Source organism: Chelonia mydas, chromosome 13 (genome assembly GCF_015237465.2).
Source record: "Chelonia mydas isolate rCheMyd1 chromosome 13, rCheMyd1.pri.v2, whole genome shotgun sequence".
Taxonomy (NCBI): domain Eukaryota; kingdom Metazoa; phylum Chordata; order Testudines; family Cheloniidae; genus Chelonia; species Chelonia mydas.
The window spans coordinates 12,912,787-12,928,372 of NC_051253.2; the positions used below are offsets into that span (position 1 = coordinate 12,912,787).

The 15,586-nt window shown below is 45.1% G+C and overlaps 1 protein-coding gene across 3 annotated transcripts in view; it reads right to left on the reverse strand.

Moving 5' to 3' along the window:
- The window catches only part of RTF2 (replication termination factor 2), a 53,901-nt gene extending 39,562 nt beyond the window's left edge, over positions 1-14,339 (reverse strand). For 2 of the 3 annotated variants that reach the window (XR_006285312.1, XM_037915279.1), the window contains exons 1-5: positions 14,168-14,321; positions 11,533-11,627; positions 11,337-11,430; positions 8,712-8,851; positions 3,250-3,328 (exon numbers count right to left, since the gene is read on the reverse strand). Coding sequence is in view for 2 of the 3 variants with exons in the window: in XM_037915279.1 (XP_037771207.1) it covers positions 3,250-3,328; positions 8,712-8,851; positions 11,337-11,430; positions 11,533-11,627; positions 14,168-14,236 (477 nt within the window). In the remaining variant the exon portion in view is untranslated. Of the gene's footprint in view, positions 1-3,249; positions 3,329-8,711; positions 8,852-11,336; positions 11,431-11,532; positions 11,628-14,167 lie in introns of all 3 variants that reach the window. The other variant, XM_043526634.1, reaches the window with a different exon arrangement.
- Between the last annotated feature and the right edge of the window lie 1,247 nt (positions 14,340-15,586).

Genomic DNA, 15,586 nt, shown 5'->3' on the forward strand with positions numbered 1-15,586 from the left:
AGTTGCCTATTGTACTCTTCCCTGTTCTGTTAGCAAAACAAAATACAAACCAGGACTTAAAAAGTTTCCAGCTACAGCAGAAGAATTTAGATGGGTAATATATTTGAGATTTGCTTCATGCAAGGTATTTGCTGGGAATTAATGAAGTTATTTCAGTGCTGGGGGACCCTTGTCAGAAAAGAAATGCAAAAACTGCCATCCCTTCCTTCCTTCCTGAAATGCTAGTGATTTCAGAAGCCTCTGAACATGGTACGATATGTATCTCGCTGAAACGAGCTGAGGCAACCTGAATTTTCTTTTGTTACCTTAAATCTGACTCAAACTATTCCCTCCCTCTCCTCCTTAAAAAAATATAAGGTTGCCCACTGATTGAATCATCTAGATACTGGATATGAAGAAAGGGAACATAATCAAACACATGGCCTATGGGTTATGCTGTAATAAGCTTACATTTCTCCTACACACACACACAAAATCCATTTAACTTTGCAATCAGTGTAATCACAAGAGCCATGCTAGCGCTGATCATTATTGCATCAGAAGTTGCTTCTTCTGAGAACATGTATCTTAAAGATAAGTGAGAACAGGTTAGCAAAACAGAATGTCTTTAAATACATCAGCTACACAACAGAAGCTGTCGCCATTGCCACTATTTAGAATGTAGCTTCCAGGACATCTCTGTGGGAATTGGTAAAATCCAGAGTTCGATATTGTGGGAGGCCTTGTGTTCTGAGAGACAGCCTATACTAGATATTAACAAACAGTATTCCTAATAGTCAATCACTAATCATAGAACATACTGTCTATAGAAAATGACAGCTTTTTTACTTCATATTCTCACATTCACTTCAGTTTTTAAATCCACTACTGCATAAAGAAAAAGACTGCACCAGGGGAATACAGCTAATTATTGCTTTCAATATAAACAAACCATTAACTACCAGAAAGCATAGAAACCAGCTCCCTAAGGACCCTATTTACTAAACTTCTATTCACCTTCTGTGCATGAGGCAACTGGATCAGAGCTATCTCAGTGCAGATTTCAGCGTTTCTTTTCTGAACAGTCAACTCTACTCTAAGTTCTTCAGTCTTAACCACATATCAAAGGAAGTGCAGACCAAAATATGGGGCCTGGTCTAAACTTAAAGATTTTACTATGTCAGTTAGGGGTGGGATTTTTGTTTTTAAACCAACAAAGCTATGTCTGTAAAAGTCCTACCGTACATACAGTTACACCAGTATAGCTAATGTTGGTTTCCCGAACTCGCATAAAATACACTGGTAAAGTCACTTATATACTGATACCAGTGCATGTGAGCTAGGAGCCCCCACCTCCCTCCCATTCTGCCTTTGTGCTGCTTCAAAAGGGTGCCCCCAGCATGGTGCAGTGGAAGTTTGTACCCTACCCCTCCTCTGTCCCCCTAAGCAAAAAGTACAGGATTGGGAGTCAGGATTCTAGCTCCAGTTCTACTAACTCTGAAATAGTACTGAATCAGTTAAAATTGAACCAGCGGAGGAGTTAAGACCTACTACAGTCACAATTATACTGAAAGCGGTATTGAAATGTTAGCAGCAGCTATTTGTGAATACACTTTTATACAAGCATTCAAGGAGCATGAGCCTGTACTGGGACCACCAAAATTCTTCACTATATTCAGACCTTGTATGACTTTTGGACAAATCAGTGAACATCCCTGCACCTGAACTTCAACATCTGCGGAACCAAGACAATGTCACGTAATCACCATGCTGTTACCAGTTAAAGACTAATGCAGCAGCTCAATCTTCATTCCAGCAATCCATGGACCATGCGTCCTATTCTCTTAAATACTCCAGGACAAATACCACTAAAGCAAATGTGTAGGTCTATCTGCTAGATCTTGTATACATGAACTTTGTATATCTATGGTGCAGAATGAATATTAATTTTAAATCAAGACAAGCTGACATATGTGATGTTTCAGCTTTTTCTAGCAGTTGGTGCAATTCATAGATTCCAGTGCCAGAAGGGACCACTGTGATCATCCATTTTGACCTCCTGTATAACACAGGCCATAGACCTTCCCCGAAATGATAGCTAGAGCATTTCTTTTAGAAAAAGATCCAATCTTGATTTTAAAAATTGTCAGTGAGAATCCACCACAACCCATGTTTTCTAATCCTTTAATCATTCTCATGGCTCTTCTCTGAACCCTCTCCAATAACTCAACATCTTTCTTGAATTGTGGATACCAGAACTGGATACAATATTCTAGCAGCAGTCGCACCAGTGCCTAATAACAAGGTAAAATAACCTCTCTACTCCTACTCGAGGTTCCCAGTTTTTGCATTAGCCCTTTGTCCACAGCATCACACTCAGAGCAATGAAGAACACCCAACAAACAAAATAATCAATGGAATACCGTAAAATAAAGAAAACATTCTTTTTGAGCACACTAATGTCTTCAAGAACAAGTCAAATAACAAAAGCAAAAATAGAGTAAATAATTCTCTTGTGCATTCATATCATTGCTTCTAGAAAAAGATTAAAAGAAGAAAGAAAATCCATCTGCACCCTGAATTTCATCAAGAATTCACATCAGTGTTTGTTTATGCATCAACACACAAGACTGTTTTACAATGTTAAAATCATACGCAGTAAGTTTATATTATATATATTAGTGTTAACTTTTTCCCAGATTTTTAAATAGTTAAATAATCTTAATACTTACAGTAAAAGACAAATTACTTTGAATTATTCTGCTTGGAACGAGATGGAAAAAGTATCTGATGTTTTAACATTATAAATGGGTCAAAAGATTTTTTTTAAAACAAACAGCAAATGGCAAGTATTCAGCAAATATAAAAAACAACCTTTCCTTGAACTGAAATTAAAAGACTACAGTGTTTGGGAAAAATAATAAAATGAACAAAACATTTGATTTTGGAGAATAGCTGTTATAAAAACAAACTAACTTTAAAAATAAGGGTTTTAAGATGTGCATTTTCCAAGACAATCACAAAGGAACTATTTAACTATCAATTCTGTTATAAGGATATAAAGTATTATTTTCAGGCTACTAGAAAAGTGAAATCTTTGAGTTTTGCAGATGCAGCTTCAATTTGTATGTGCATCTGTTGAAATTTTTGTGTGAAGAAGCATTTGCAGCTGGCATAGCGTGTCTGTATATTTATGCGTACACCCCAACTATGGCCACATTTACTCCTATGTGTTTTTAAAGAAAAACAAGATTTAAAGCTTAAACTTACCCGGTGACAAACTTCTGTTTTAATTTCTTTAAGAGCACGTTCAGAGAACACACAGCCACAGTTCCGCAAAAAACAAAACCTTGGGGAAAAAATAAAACCAGAGTAATTTGATTCTCACGTTTTAGAAAATTTAGTTTACCAGTAACAGACATTTTATTTTATACATGTGTAGTAAATAAATTAAATCAACACTTCAGATTGCAGCAAGTAATTTACCTGTTAGCTTTTTGTACACCTCTCTGTGGCTAATCAAAAGAAACACAAGTATGACATAGCTAATTTGCATTAATGATATTGAGACTCATTATAATTACTAACTAAACAAACAATAAAAATCAAGCATTCTGAATTGTGCTATGTACTTTGTTAATTTATTCTGACTAGTCTAATTTGGTTTATTTTTATACTATTTCAGTGAACACTAAAAAGTTTACTACAATCTCTCAAAAATTTATGAATTCTTACAAAGCCTCAGTATACTTTGCTACCGCTCCATGTCGGTTCCCCAGATCCTCTGAAGTATCTAAGCACTAATCAAACTCTGGTATTTGTATGATGAGCACTTTGATGAGTGATGGACACTCTCCAACATGACTTTTCCTGTTGTGGCTGCTGCAAAGATCATATTCCTAGCCCATCACTTTCCCAACCCGTGTCGCCCCTTCCTTTGCACATCTCCACTGGCTCCACTTTCTCTACCACATCAAACATAAGCTGCTTGTATTCACTTTCAAGGCCCCTCACAGTCTATCCCCATTTTATTGTCTCTCATTCGCTAATGAGCCATCAATTGGCCCACCAGCCTCCTTCGCCTACTTGTTAAATTTTCAAACAAATTTCTTCATATATTTTTCATAGACTTCCCCTCACACTTGTGAGGTGCCCCCTGTAAACATGCACTAAGCTATCTCATTATCCATCTTCAAAACCTCTCTCAAGCATTTAGGAAAAATGTGGACAAACTGGAAAGAGTCCACAGGAGAGCAACAAAAATGATAAAAGGTTTAGAAAAACCTGACTTATGAGAAAAGGTTAAAAAAAACCTGGGCACGTTTAGTCTTGAATAAAGACAACTGAGGGGAGAGCTGATAGTCTGCCAATATTTTAAGGACTGTATATAGAAAGAATTGTGATTAACAGTCCTCTATGAAAGTGTGACAAGAAATAACAGGCTTAATCTGCAGCAAGGGAGCTTTAGGTTAGACATTAAGAAAAACTTTCTAAGTATAAGGGTAGTTAAAGCTCTAGAACAGGCTTCCAAGGGAGGTTATGGAGTCCGCATCACTGGAAGCTTTTAAAAACAATTGGACAAACACTTGTCAGGGATGGTCTAGGTTTACTTGGTCCTGCCACAGAGCAGGGGGCTGGACTTGATGACTTCTCAGAGTCCCTTCCAGGCCTACATTTCTATGATTCTAAGATTCAATATGTCTGTGTGACACGGTGCTAAGCAGAAAACTGCTTAGCCAACCCTCTGTCACTCCAGCTCCAATTAAGGGAAGTGAATTGAAGCTGGGTAGACCATTTGGCCCTGACTGGGGAAGTTTAAACAGCTGCTGCCTCATCAGGCTGGGGCTGGATAAAAGCCTCAGGGGAAGGAAGCAGGGAGGGGGGAGCTGGAAAGAGAAAAGCAGAGCAGAGCGAAGCGAGACAACTTGCCCCCCCCGCCGGTGGACTGCAAGAAGGGGACTACTTGTATGGTGGAAAGGTGGTGGGAGCACAGTCTGTAAATAAAAGCACCAGGTGGGCACTGCACCTAAAGGTCTCTATGTGACTTTCTCAGCCCAGCGGGGGGCAGGAGCCAGGAGGGCCCTGCAGGGACTCTGCTACATATGGGGGCTCATCCGGGATTATGCCAAAGCAAGAGTTTGGCAGCATGAGATGGAAGAGACCTCGCAGTGGCTGATCAAGCAGCAGGAAGGGCTGCAGAAGGTAGTACAAACTTTTCAGCAGCTGGAGAAGCAGGCCATGCTCAGCTGGCAAGCTGAGCAGCAGAGGAGCCTGCAAGATTTTATTCGGGAGCAGAGGACCATTCAACGCAGCTCCTTCAGAAGGTGGGAAGTCCCCCAATGGGGGATGGCATGCGGGCACCAGGCTTGGGACTATGTAAAATGGGCCTGGCAGATGACCCGGATGCCTTTCTGGGCACTTTTGAATGGGTATCTATGGGGAAAGGATGGGACAGGACAACCTGGGCCCTGCAGGTGGCTCTCTACCTGGCTAGCGAAGCCCAGGTAGCCTATATGGCCCTGAGTGAAGAACAGGCCAGGAGCTACGACATGGTCAAAGCGGCTGTCCTAGATTGGGTAGGGCTGTTTGCTGAAAAATATCGCCAGCACTTCCGGACGACGAAGTGGACAGGGGGTTTGAGGACCTGGTCCTTTGCCCAGAAATTAATGGACTGGGCCACCTGATGGTTGAGAGCTGGTGCCCAGACTGTAGAGGAGATCATGGATGCGCTCATCCTGGAACAGTTTTTACAAGGCCTACCAAAGAGGACAAGGGTATGGGTGAGATGGCACCAACCAGGCCCGGTGGAGGCTGCGGTAAAGCTGACAGAGGAATATGTGGAGGCAGACTCCCCCAGGAAGGAGCGGCACCCCTATAAGGACAAGGACCCTGGGAGAAAAATCCAGGAAAACCCTGACTGGGAAGGGTCTGGGGAAAAAAGGTGGGGAGCTCCCACTGGGACCAGGCAACTCATCTGTTAGCAGTGAGGGCAAGTGGGACATAAAAAGCAGGACTGCCCAGATACGGACTGTGGCTTTGTGGAATTTTGCAGGTGGACCAACTCTGGGGGGCAGGGGAAGGGGCAGAAACTGTCCACCATTTCTGTGAGGGTGGGGAGGAGACCCCAGCAGGGTCTGGTGGACTCAGCCTCTGCCTGCTCTCTTGTCAGGAGGGGGTTGGTGAAGCTGCAGTGGATAATCCCTGGTGCCAAAATAAATCTGGAATGCGTCCATGGGGATGAGAAGCAGTGCCCAATGGCCCAGACACCCCTCAAGGTTCGGGGCCAGTTCCGTTGGAAATGGGTCGGGGTGGTAGAGGGCTTGCAGTACCAACTGGGACCCCTGCCCAAGAGGGAAATGAGATTGGGCTGGGGGCTGAAGGTGAGAGAAGGGAAAGACCTGTTTAGGAAGGGGGAAGAGGTCTCGGAGATAGAAAACCCTAGACAACAGAGCCTGAGTCAGGAAGGACGGGAGAAGGGAAAGGAGAAAGAAGATAGGGAGGGAGTATCTGCCCCTGGGCTCTCAGCAGAGCCAATGGGCCCAACAGAAATCTCTGAGGCAGACCCCTGGAAGACTAGGCCCAAATCCTGCTTGAGGGGTCTGGGGAAACTGAGGTCCTGGGTGCCCAGGAGGAAGCTGGGGCCAATCCTGAATCCCTGTCAGAGGTGAATGGGGGAAAGAAAGAGGGGCGCACTCAGGGGTGTGACTGGTGTGATGACCTCTGGGCGGAAGCAGAGCTAGGGGGTGGCCCACCCTCCACACAATGTGGTTTCTGCAGGTTGGGGATGGCTGAACCCTGCAAGGAAGCTCCAGCTGGTCACCCAAAAAAGGAAGGACTTTCCAGTAGGACCCCACCCGTTAGAGGAAGGAGGGGATCTGTATGGTTGAACCACGTGATTTGGAAAAAGGGGGGAGGCGTGTGACAGGGTGCTAAGCAGAAAACTGCTTAGCCAACCCTCTGTCACTCCAGTGCCAATTAAGGGAGGTGAATTGGAGCTGGGTGGACCACCTGGCCCTGATTGGGAAAGCTTGAACAGCTGCTGCCTCATCAGGCTGGGGCTGTATAAGAGCCCCAGGGGAAGGAAAGCGGGGGGGGGAGCTGGAAAGAGGAGAGCTGCAGTAGAGGAAAGACAGTGAGGGGAAGCAGAGAGAGATAGCTTGCCCCCTCTCTCCTGCTGGGGCACTGCAATAAGGGGACTACTTGTATGATGGAAAGGTGCAGAAAGCACAGCGTGTAAATAAAAGCATCAGGTGGGCACTGCATCTAAAGGTCTCTGTGTGACTTTCTCAGCCTGGCAGGAGCCAGGAGTTTCCCTGCAGAGACTCTGCTACAGTCTGTCAGGGAGGGTTTAGATATACTTAATCCTGCCTCCGCACAGGGGGCTGCACTAGATGACCTCTTGAGGTCCCTTCCAGCCCTGCATTTCTATGATGCTTACAACAAAAGGTTGACAATCGTTAAGCTGCGGAGACCACTGTCTACCATGCTGACCAATATTGTCTCTGTTTCCTTGAACTCCCCAATCTGTATCCCTTTATTGTCTCTTGACTTATAGATTGCAAGATCCTTAGGCCAGGGATTGTTTTTTTTCGTTGTTGTTCTTGTGTGACTGTACAGCTCCTACCACAATGAGGCCCTGGTCCATTAGTAAGGCTCATAGGCACTACAATAACTCCAATAGTAAATAAATAATAATGTTGGGGCTATTCACAGTAATTCACAAAACATTTGATTTGAAAATCAATTTGAGAAGTGGATTAAACATAACGATCATTTTTTAAAATATGAACTTAAGTAAAATGTAGAGTCTTGGTGAGGTTAGCTAAATTTATGATTCCTAACATAATTCAGTTTTCCAATGTTTGATATAAAATTTTAAGTTAAGACAAACATAATTCTTACCTTTATACAGTCCAAAATAACCATGTTACTGTGCATAAATACATAACAAATTTTCTGCTAATTACTAAGTGAGCAGTATTGCCAATGGGAGCTATATTCTTAACATTGTCTTTGTGGCATGAGTGTTGTTATACCTTAACTTTAGGAGATACGCAGAAAGAAAAAAGTGTGTGACGGATCTGTTAATGGTTCTGCGTATGGTTTTATATGCTTTAGGAAAGAATTTCCTTTCCAACAACCCAGTGTGGCACATGCATAAATAAATAAAATACCAAAGCTTCAAAGTACCATTAAATAAGAGTCACCCCCTCCCCCATCCTGAAACACTTGCTGACATTAAAAGGAAAATGACAAAGCCTTCATGAACAGATAAATGAGCCATTAGGCATTCATTCACCTGTCTGACTGTTACTGAATACAGTACAATTTAAAATGGATTATTGGAATGAATAAGCATTAAAGAGGAGAACTTTTCTTGCCTGGGGTATTTATTTTGAGAGGCAGAATATTAGGTCAACATCACCATAAAGAAAATGGGTGAGGAAATTTTGAACATAAATTTGGTAGACTTCCACTCTAATTTCACAGATCCACCACTATTCCATTCCTCCAAAATAATGTGTTGCAACAGGAGGACTCCCTGGGGCTCACCCCGCAACACTGAAGTTAATACAAGTTTTGCAGTGGGAGAGGGATTAGAGCCCCCTAATGAAGCTACGACAATTTACAGCTGCTCAGGATCTGTCCTCCCACTATTTTAACAGTTTCTAAAATATTAATTTGCACAGTTCTAAGTAAAGTCCAGTTAAAGATACATGTACGATACTAACCGATGCCTTCCATTCATTTCCAAGCCCACCACAGGGCAAATAAAGCGTGCACACTGGATGTCGTCATATTTATCACCTTTTGTGTTCCCTTTATCACCTTTCCAAGCTGGATTATCTACAAGGTTCAGCTCTGTTACATTCTGAAAGAGACAAATGTAAGTTTTTAAGTTGTGTTCTAATGATGCTTGAGACATGTTGAAGTGGTGATGTGCCTGAAGATACATTTTCCTTTATGGCTTATTATATGAAGAAATGATGAAATTCAACAAAGACAAGTGTAAAGTACTACAGTTAGAAAGGAAAAATCAAATGCACAACTACAAAATGGAGACTAATTGGCGAGGGTGTAGTACTGCTGAAAAGAATCTGGGGGTTATAGTGGAGCACAAACTGAATGAGTCAACAATGTGATGCAGTTGCATAAAAGGCTAATATTCCAAGGTATTTTAACAGGTGTGTCATCTGCAAGACACAGGAGGTAACTCTCCCACTCTACTCAGCACTGGTGAGGCCTCAACTGAAATACTGTGTCCAATTCTAGGCACCACACTTTAGGAAAGATACGGACAAACTGAAGAGAGTCCAGAGGAGAGCAACAAAAATGAAAAGGTTAAGAAAATCTTATATGAGGAAAGGTTAAAAAAAACTGGGCATGTTTAGTCTTGAGAAAAGATAACTGAGGGGGATAACAGTTTTTCAATATATGTTATGGCTGTATATAAAGAGAACTGTGATCAATAGTTCTCCATGCCCACTGAAGGTGGGGCAAGAAATAATGGGCTTAATCTGTAGCAAGGGAGATTTAGATTAGATATTAGGAAAATCTTTCTAACTATAAAAGGTAGTTAAATCCTGGAACAGGCTTCCCAGGTAGGTTGTGGAATACCAATCACTGGAAATTAAGAACAGGTTGGAGAAACACCTGTCAGGGATGGTCCAGGTTCACCTGGTTTTGCCTCAGCACAGGGCCCTGGACTTGATGGATTCACAAGGTCCATTGCAGCCCTTCATTTCTATGATTCTATTTTATATTAGAGCTTCTAATAACATTTATAATGGCAATGACATTTTAGGGTCACAGACACTGTACCAAGTTTTTATAAGTTCAGCCATACAGCAGCTCTGAAATTTTACAGCTGCAAAACTTTTGAGATATCTGGCAGCGGAGACTCAGAATTCTATTCCTGACTGGCAGTGTTCTAACTGATAATTCTGCAGTACAGTATAAAGATTTAAAAATAAACTATTTACAAATTGGACATATTGGCTCAATATCAACTAGCCTCTTTCCCAGTTTAGCCTCACTGTGCCTCTCTTTACTCCACTGTTTAAAAGGTGATAATAATACCTATGTTACAGGAGTAGTATGGGATTGGTTATTTAATAGCGACATGCAAGGTATCATGAACAAGGCTATGTTTTAGTCACGGGTATTTTTAGTAAAAGTCACGCGCAGTAAACAAAAATTCACGGCCCGAGACCTGTCTATGACTTTTACTAAAAATACCCATGGCTACAACTTGGGGGTCTGCCTGGGGGAGGATGGCCCAGATGTGCGGGGGGGGCGGCGGCGGCAGGCGGCCCGGGATCCCTGCTGGTGCTGGGGCGGCGGCGGCAGGCGGCCCGGGATCCCTGCTGGTGCTGGGGCGGCGGCGGCAGGCGGCCCGGGATCCCTGCTGGTGCTGGGGCGGCGGCGGCAGGCGGCCCGGGATCCCTGCTGGTGCTGGGGCGGCGGCAGGCGGCCCGGGATCCCTGCTGGTGCTGGGGCGGCGGCAGGCGGCCCGGGATCCCTGCTGGTGCTGGGGCGGCGGCAGGCGGCCCGGGATCCCTGCGGGGGGGTGGGGGAATTTTGGCAGGGCTGGCAGGCTCCCTACCTGGCTCTGTGTCTCTCCCCGCAGCAGCAGCAGAGTTTGGGTGTGGGAGGGAGAAGAGGGTAGGGGCGGGCTCTGGGTGGTGCTTACCTGGGGGGCTCCCCTGAAGCAGTGACATCACCCTCACTCAGCTGCTAGGCAGAGGCATAGCCAGGCAGCTCTGTGACAATCTTGCAGCCTTAATCATGAGCTATTCACAAAGCAAAGGGTGACCCAAATGCAGCTCTAAATTCTATGAGGGCAACTCATGTTTAATGCAGAAGTGCAGCTTGTGAAGACAACACAGTACAGCATGCAGTACTCCACTTCAGGGCAAGAAGAATGCCCGTTTGAATCAAGATGGAGTTTGGCAAACTGGGTGTGGTAGTTTCCACAGGTTGCATCCTCATAGTATAAAAGAAAGTGACTGAAATCTGCTCCATTTTATACAGACCGGGTACAGACTTTGGCAATTTGAGAATGTGGCCATTAGTTAAAAGTATGAGTACCCGTACCTCTGCCATACAATATATCATAAAGAGCGATCCCTGCAATATAGCTACAGCGTCTCTAATATTGTAAGCCAACACAACTGCTACCAAAGTATCAAACTACCTGGAAATGAGATGCTAAATTTATATGCTATAAGAATTTACAAAATTATTTGCTAAACTTTCCATTTTGAACTGGAAAAAGTGCCAGAACAGTACTTGAAAAATTAAGATATTAATTGGCTGCCTTTTAGAATCAGATTTAAATTTTGGCATCCACTTACCTTAATGCTCCTGATATAGGATGCAGCCTGCACAAGGGATTTATCAGATGACTTGTCCAGTAAAAATTCAATGATAGCATCTTTGTTATACAGCCTACAACATAAAATTTGCAGTCAAAATTCTGTGACTTTCAAAAACTACATTTATTAAAAAATTAGTATTTTTATCAAGAAAGCTAAAGAAAAACAATCATACCTTCCCAGCTCACAGGCTACAATTGGTCTCCTTAATTCTTCTTGACTCAGTGTGCAGTAGTACCACTGTGCCACTAATTCTGCATTTTTGTCAACCTGAAGGAAGAAAAAACATTGGTTTATCATTCATTTCAGATGGATTTTTCCCACTGGCAGGTTTATCGTTCAAACCTTTACATCTGAAACCAGCACCCACACCCTACAAAATGACAAGCAACCACCCTCCTGGCTCAAATTCATCTGATAAAATGCTTTTTCAAAACCTTTCAGTGAAGATTCTGCATATTTGCTAGGTTAGTGTTAGGGGAAACAAGTGTTTTGCCTATATCTGACTTGGAGCCTAAACCTGCTAACCGTTACTCATGCAAGTAGCCCCACTGATTTCAATAGGACTCCTGACAAATGTGTAACTGCATGTGTTACCACTGCAGGATCAAAACATTAGATTATAAACTCAACCACGAAGATGTGGGGGAGGGACAGCAGGGGCAGTGTCTTCTAGTGCTGTGGTTTTTCAACCTCTAGTCTGAGGACCACTGGGAGTCTGAAGACTGTCTCTAAGGGGTCTGCGAAAAGTTGTCATTATCACAGAACAGCAGTTTTTAACCTTGGATCCACAGACTGTCTAAGACTTCCAAAGGGGTCCGTGCCTCCATTTGAAATTTTTTAGGGGTCTACAAATGAAAAAAAAGTTGAAAACCACTGTTCTAGTGGTTCCCATCCTTTCTGTTGGAGCCCCTTCCTTGGGGTGGATTGACAAAGTAAATAGCAGGTGAGTTCCATGCTGTGCAATAAGTAGCACTCTCTGCCCGTTTTAATGGCATGAAGTTTAGCTTCATTCCCATAACAAGCTGTCACAAAAGAATGCCGCGCTCGCTTAGTGTGAGATAAACAACCACCTCCACCTGGAAAAACACACTGCAGCCTCACACTGCCCCCCCGGTGTCTGCAGGGGGAGAGAGAATCCAGAGGAGTTTGCAGTCGCCAGCTCCGAGACTCTGGGGCTATTTCCCTAAGAGTCACTAACAGCATTACAGCGGGGATCTCCAGCTATTTTATCATAGAATCATAGAATATCAGGGTTGGAAGGAACCTCAGGAGGTCATCTAGTCCAACCCCCTGCTCAAAGCAGGGCCAATCCCCAACTAAATCATCCCAGCCAGGGCTTTCTCAAGCCTGACCTTAAAAACCTCTAAGGAAGGAGATTCCACCACCTCCCTAGGTAACCCATTCCAGTGCTTCACCTCCCTCCTAGTGAAAATTTTTTTCCTAATATGCAACCTAAACCTCCCCCACTGCAACTTGAGACCATTACTCCTTGTTCTGTCATCTTCTACCACTGAGAACAGCCTAGATCATTCCTCTTTGGAACCCCCTTTCAGGTGGTTGAAAACAGCTATCAAATCCCCCCTTATTCTTCGCCTCTGCAGACTAAATAATCCCAGTTCCCTCAGCCTCTCCTCATAAGTCATGTGCTCCAGCCCCCAATCATTTTTGTTGCCCTCCGCTGGACGTTTTCCAATTTTTCCACATCCTTCTTGTAGCGTGGGGTCCAAAACTGGACACAGTACTCCAGATAAGGCCTCACCAATGTCGAATAGAGGGGAACGATCACGTCCTCTTGATCTGCTGGCAATGCTCCTGCTTATACAGCCCAAAATGCTGTTAGCCTTCTTGGCAACAAGGGCACACTGTTGACTCACATCCAGCTTCTCATCTACTGTAACCCCTAGGTCCTTTTCTGCAGAACTGCTGCGTAGCCATTCGGTCCCTAGTCTGTAGCGGAGCATGGGATTCTTCCATCCTAAATGCAGGACTCTGCACTTGTCCTTGTTGAACCTCATCAGATTTCTTTTGGCCCAATCCTCTAATTTGTCTTGGTCCCTCTGTAGCCTATCCCTACCCTCCAGCATATTTACCACTTCTCCCAGTTTAGTGTCATCTGCAAACTTGCTGAGGGTGCAATCCACGCTATCTTCCAGATGATTAATGAAGATATTGAACAAAACCAGCCCCAGGACTGACCCTTGGGGCACTCCGCTTGATACTAGCTGCCAACTAGACATGGAGCCATTGATCACCACTCGTTGAGCCAGACGATCTAGCCAGCTTTCTATCCACCTTATAGTCCATTCATCCAGCCCATACTTCTTTAACTTGCTGGCAAGAATACTGTGGGAGACCATGTCAAAAGCTTTGCTAAAGTTAAGGAACAACACGTCCACCGCTTTCCCCTCATCCACAGAGCCAGTTATCTCGTCATAGAAGGCAATTAGATTAGTCAGGCATGACTTGCCCTTGGTGAATCCATGCTGACTGTTCCTGATCACTTTCCTTTCCTCTACGTGCTTCAGAATTGATTCCTTGAGGACCTGCTCCATGATTTTTCCAGGGACTGCGGTAAGGCTCACTGGCCTGTAGTTCCCTGGATGACTTCCTTCCCTTTTTTAACCCTGACCCTTACCCTAACTGTTTTACTGGGGGAGTCCCCTGACTTCCTGTTCAAACCTCGACTGCAGCCCCAGCTCTCCCTCAGTGACCAGGTTTTCCACATTCCGGGGGGGCTCCAATCCTCCCCGTGCCCCGCGGACCGGGCCAGCCGCCCCCAGCCATGGCTCCCTGGAGCACACTCCTACCTTCTCGACCTTCCGAGGCCCTTTCACTAATTCGTGTCTCTTGGGGATGGTCCCCCCGTCGCAACCCATCGTTCCCCTCCAAGCTGCACTTCCGCGTCGACCCCTCTGCAGCAACAAACGTACTTCCGGTAGGATGAAGAGTGCTTCCGGCGCACGAGGATGACGCACCAGGGAATCGGGTTGCTAAGGTCCCCTAGCAACCAGTCACGGGAGGGGCGGGGGAAGGGGAGGAGGTTAAGGCTCCGGTGTTGAGCTCTGTGTTCGCTCCTGTATGGGTTCAGTGGCTGGTGGGAGCGCCCGTCCTGCTCCCACACCAGGGTCTTGGGAAACACGCACCGTACCACAGAGCCCAGCAGGGCCCCCACATGTCACCCCAACCCTGCACGCACAGGCACCGGGGGTTGGGCCCTGGCACGTGGGAATGGCACTGACAGGCAGCCACATGGGGTGCGCTGACACGTGGGGATGAGTACTAACATACAGGTACACGGGGATGGGCACTAGGGTTGCCAAGCCTCCAGGATTGTCCTGGAGTCTCCAGGAATTAAAGATTAACCTTTAATTACAGATTATGTCATGTGATGAAGCCTCCAGGAATACATCCAACCAAAATTGGCCACCCTAGTGGGCACTGACATATGGGGGCGGGCACTGAGATATTGATGCACGGAGATGGGCCTGGGCCACGGGGATGGGCACTGACGTACAGGCACAGGGGGATGGGCACACTAGGATGGCACAAACATATGGGGATGGGCACTGGCATGAAGGCACACAGGGACAACATGGGTGCCTTAGGGTTGCCACCTGCCCAAGTCTTCACAGGATCATCCCTTTTTTGAGGTAGCTGGCCTGGAAATCTGTAAGGCTCCTCAGTATACGCTGCCAGCTGTCCAGTTTTTATGGGGGTCAGGATCGTCCTGGATGTCGTGGGTTTTTGTACCTCAGAGGTGGCAACCCTCGGGCGTATGGGGATGGACATTGGCATAGAGGCACACAAGGACAGCATGGGCACATAGGTGTTGGGGACACTGGGCATGGCCACTAGGTAACTCAAGGGGATGGAAGACCACAAGTGTCGATGAAGCCCCCTCGCACTAGGCCCAAGTGTCCTTGGCGGCCCCCCCGCCCCCCGACCCGGAGGCACTCGCAGCAGTTATGCTGAGGATCTGCAACAATATGTTGCAAAGTCAGACTGCCTGAAACTAAACAAGGCCAAACAGGGCAGATATGGCAGAACAATGCTGAAAAAAGCAGCTTTATATCTATAGTTTAATAGATGGTACAGAGAACAAGGGAACTAGCTGGTAACTGGATTGGCTGGCTATATGGATACTTAGGGCAGCTTCCTATTGGATAAGTATGCTGAAGAAAGGATGTATAAAAGCCTATGTAACTTCCTGCTCTGGGTGCAGGATT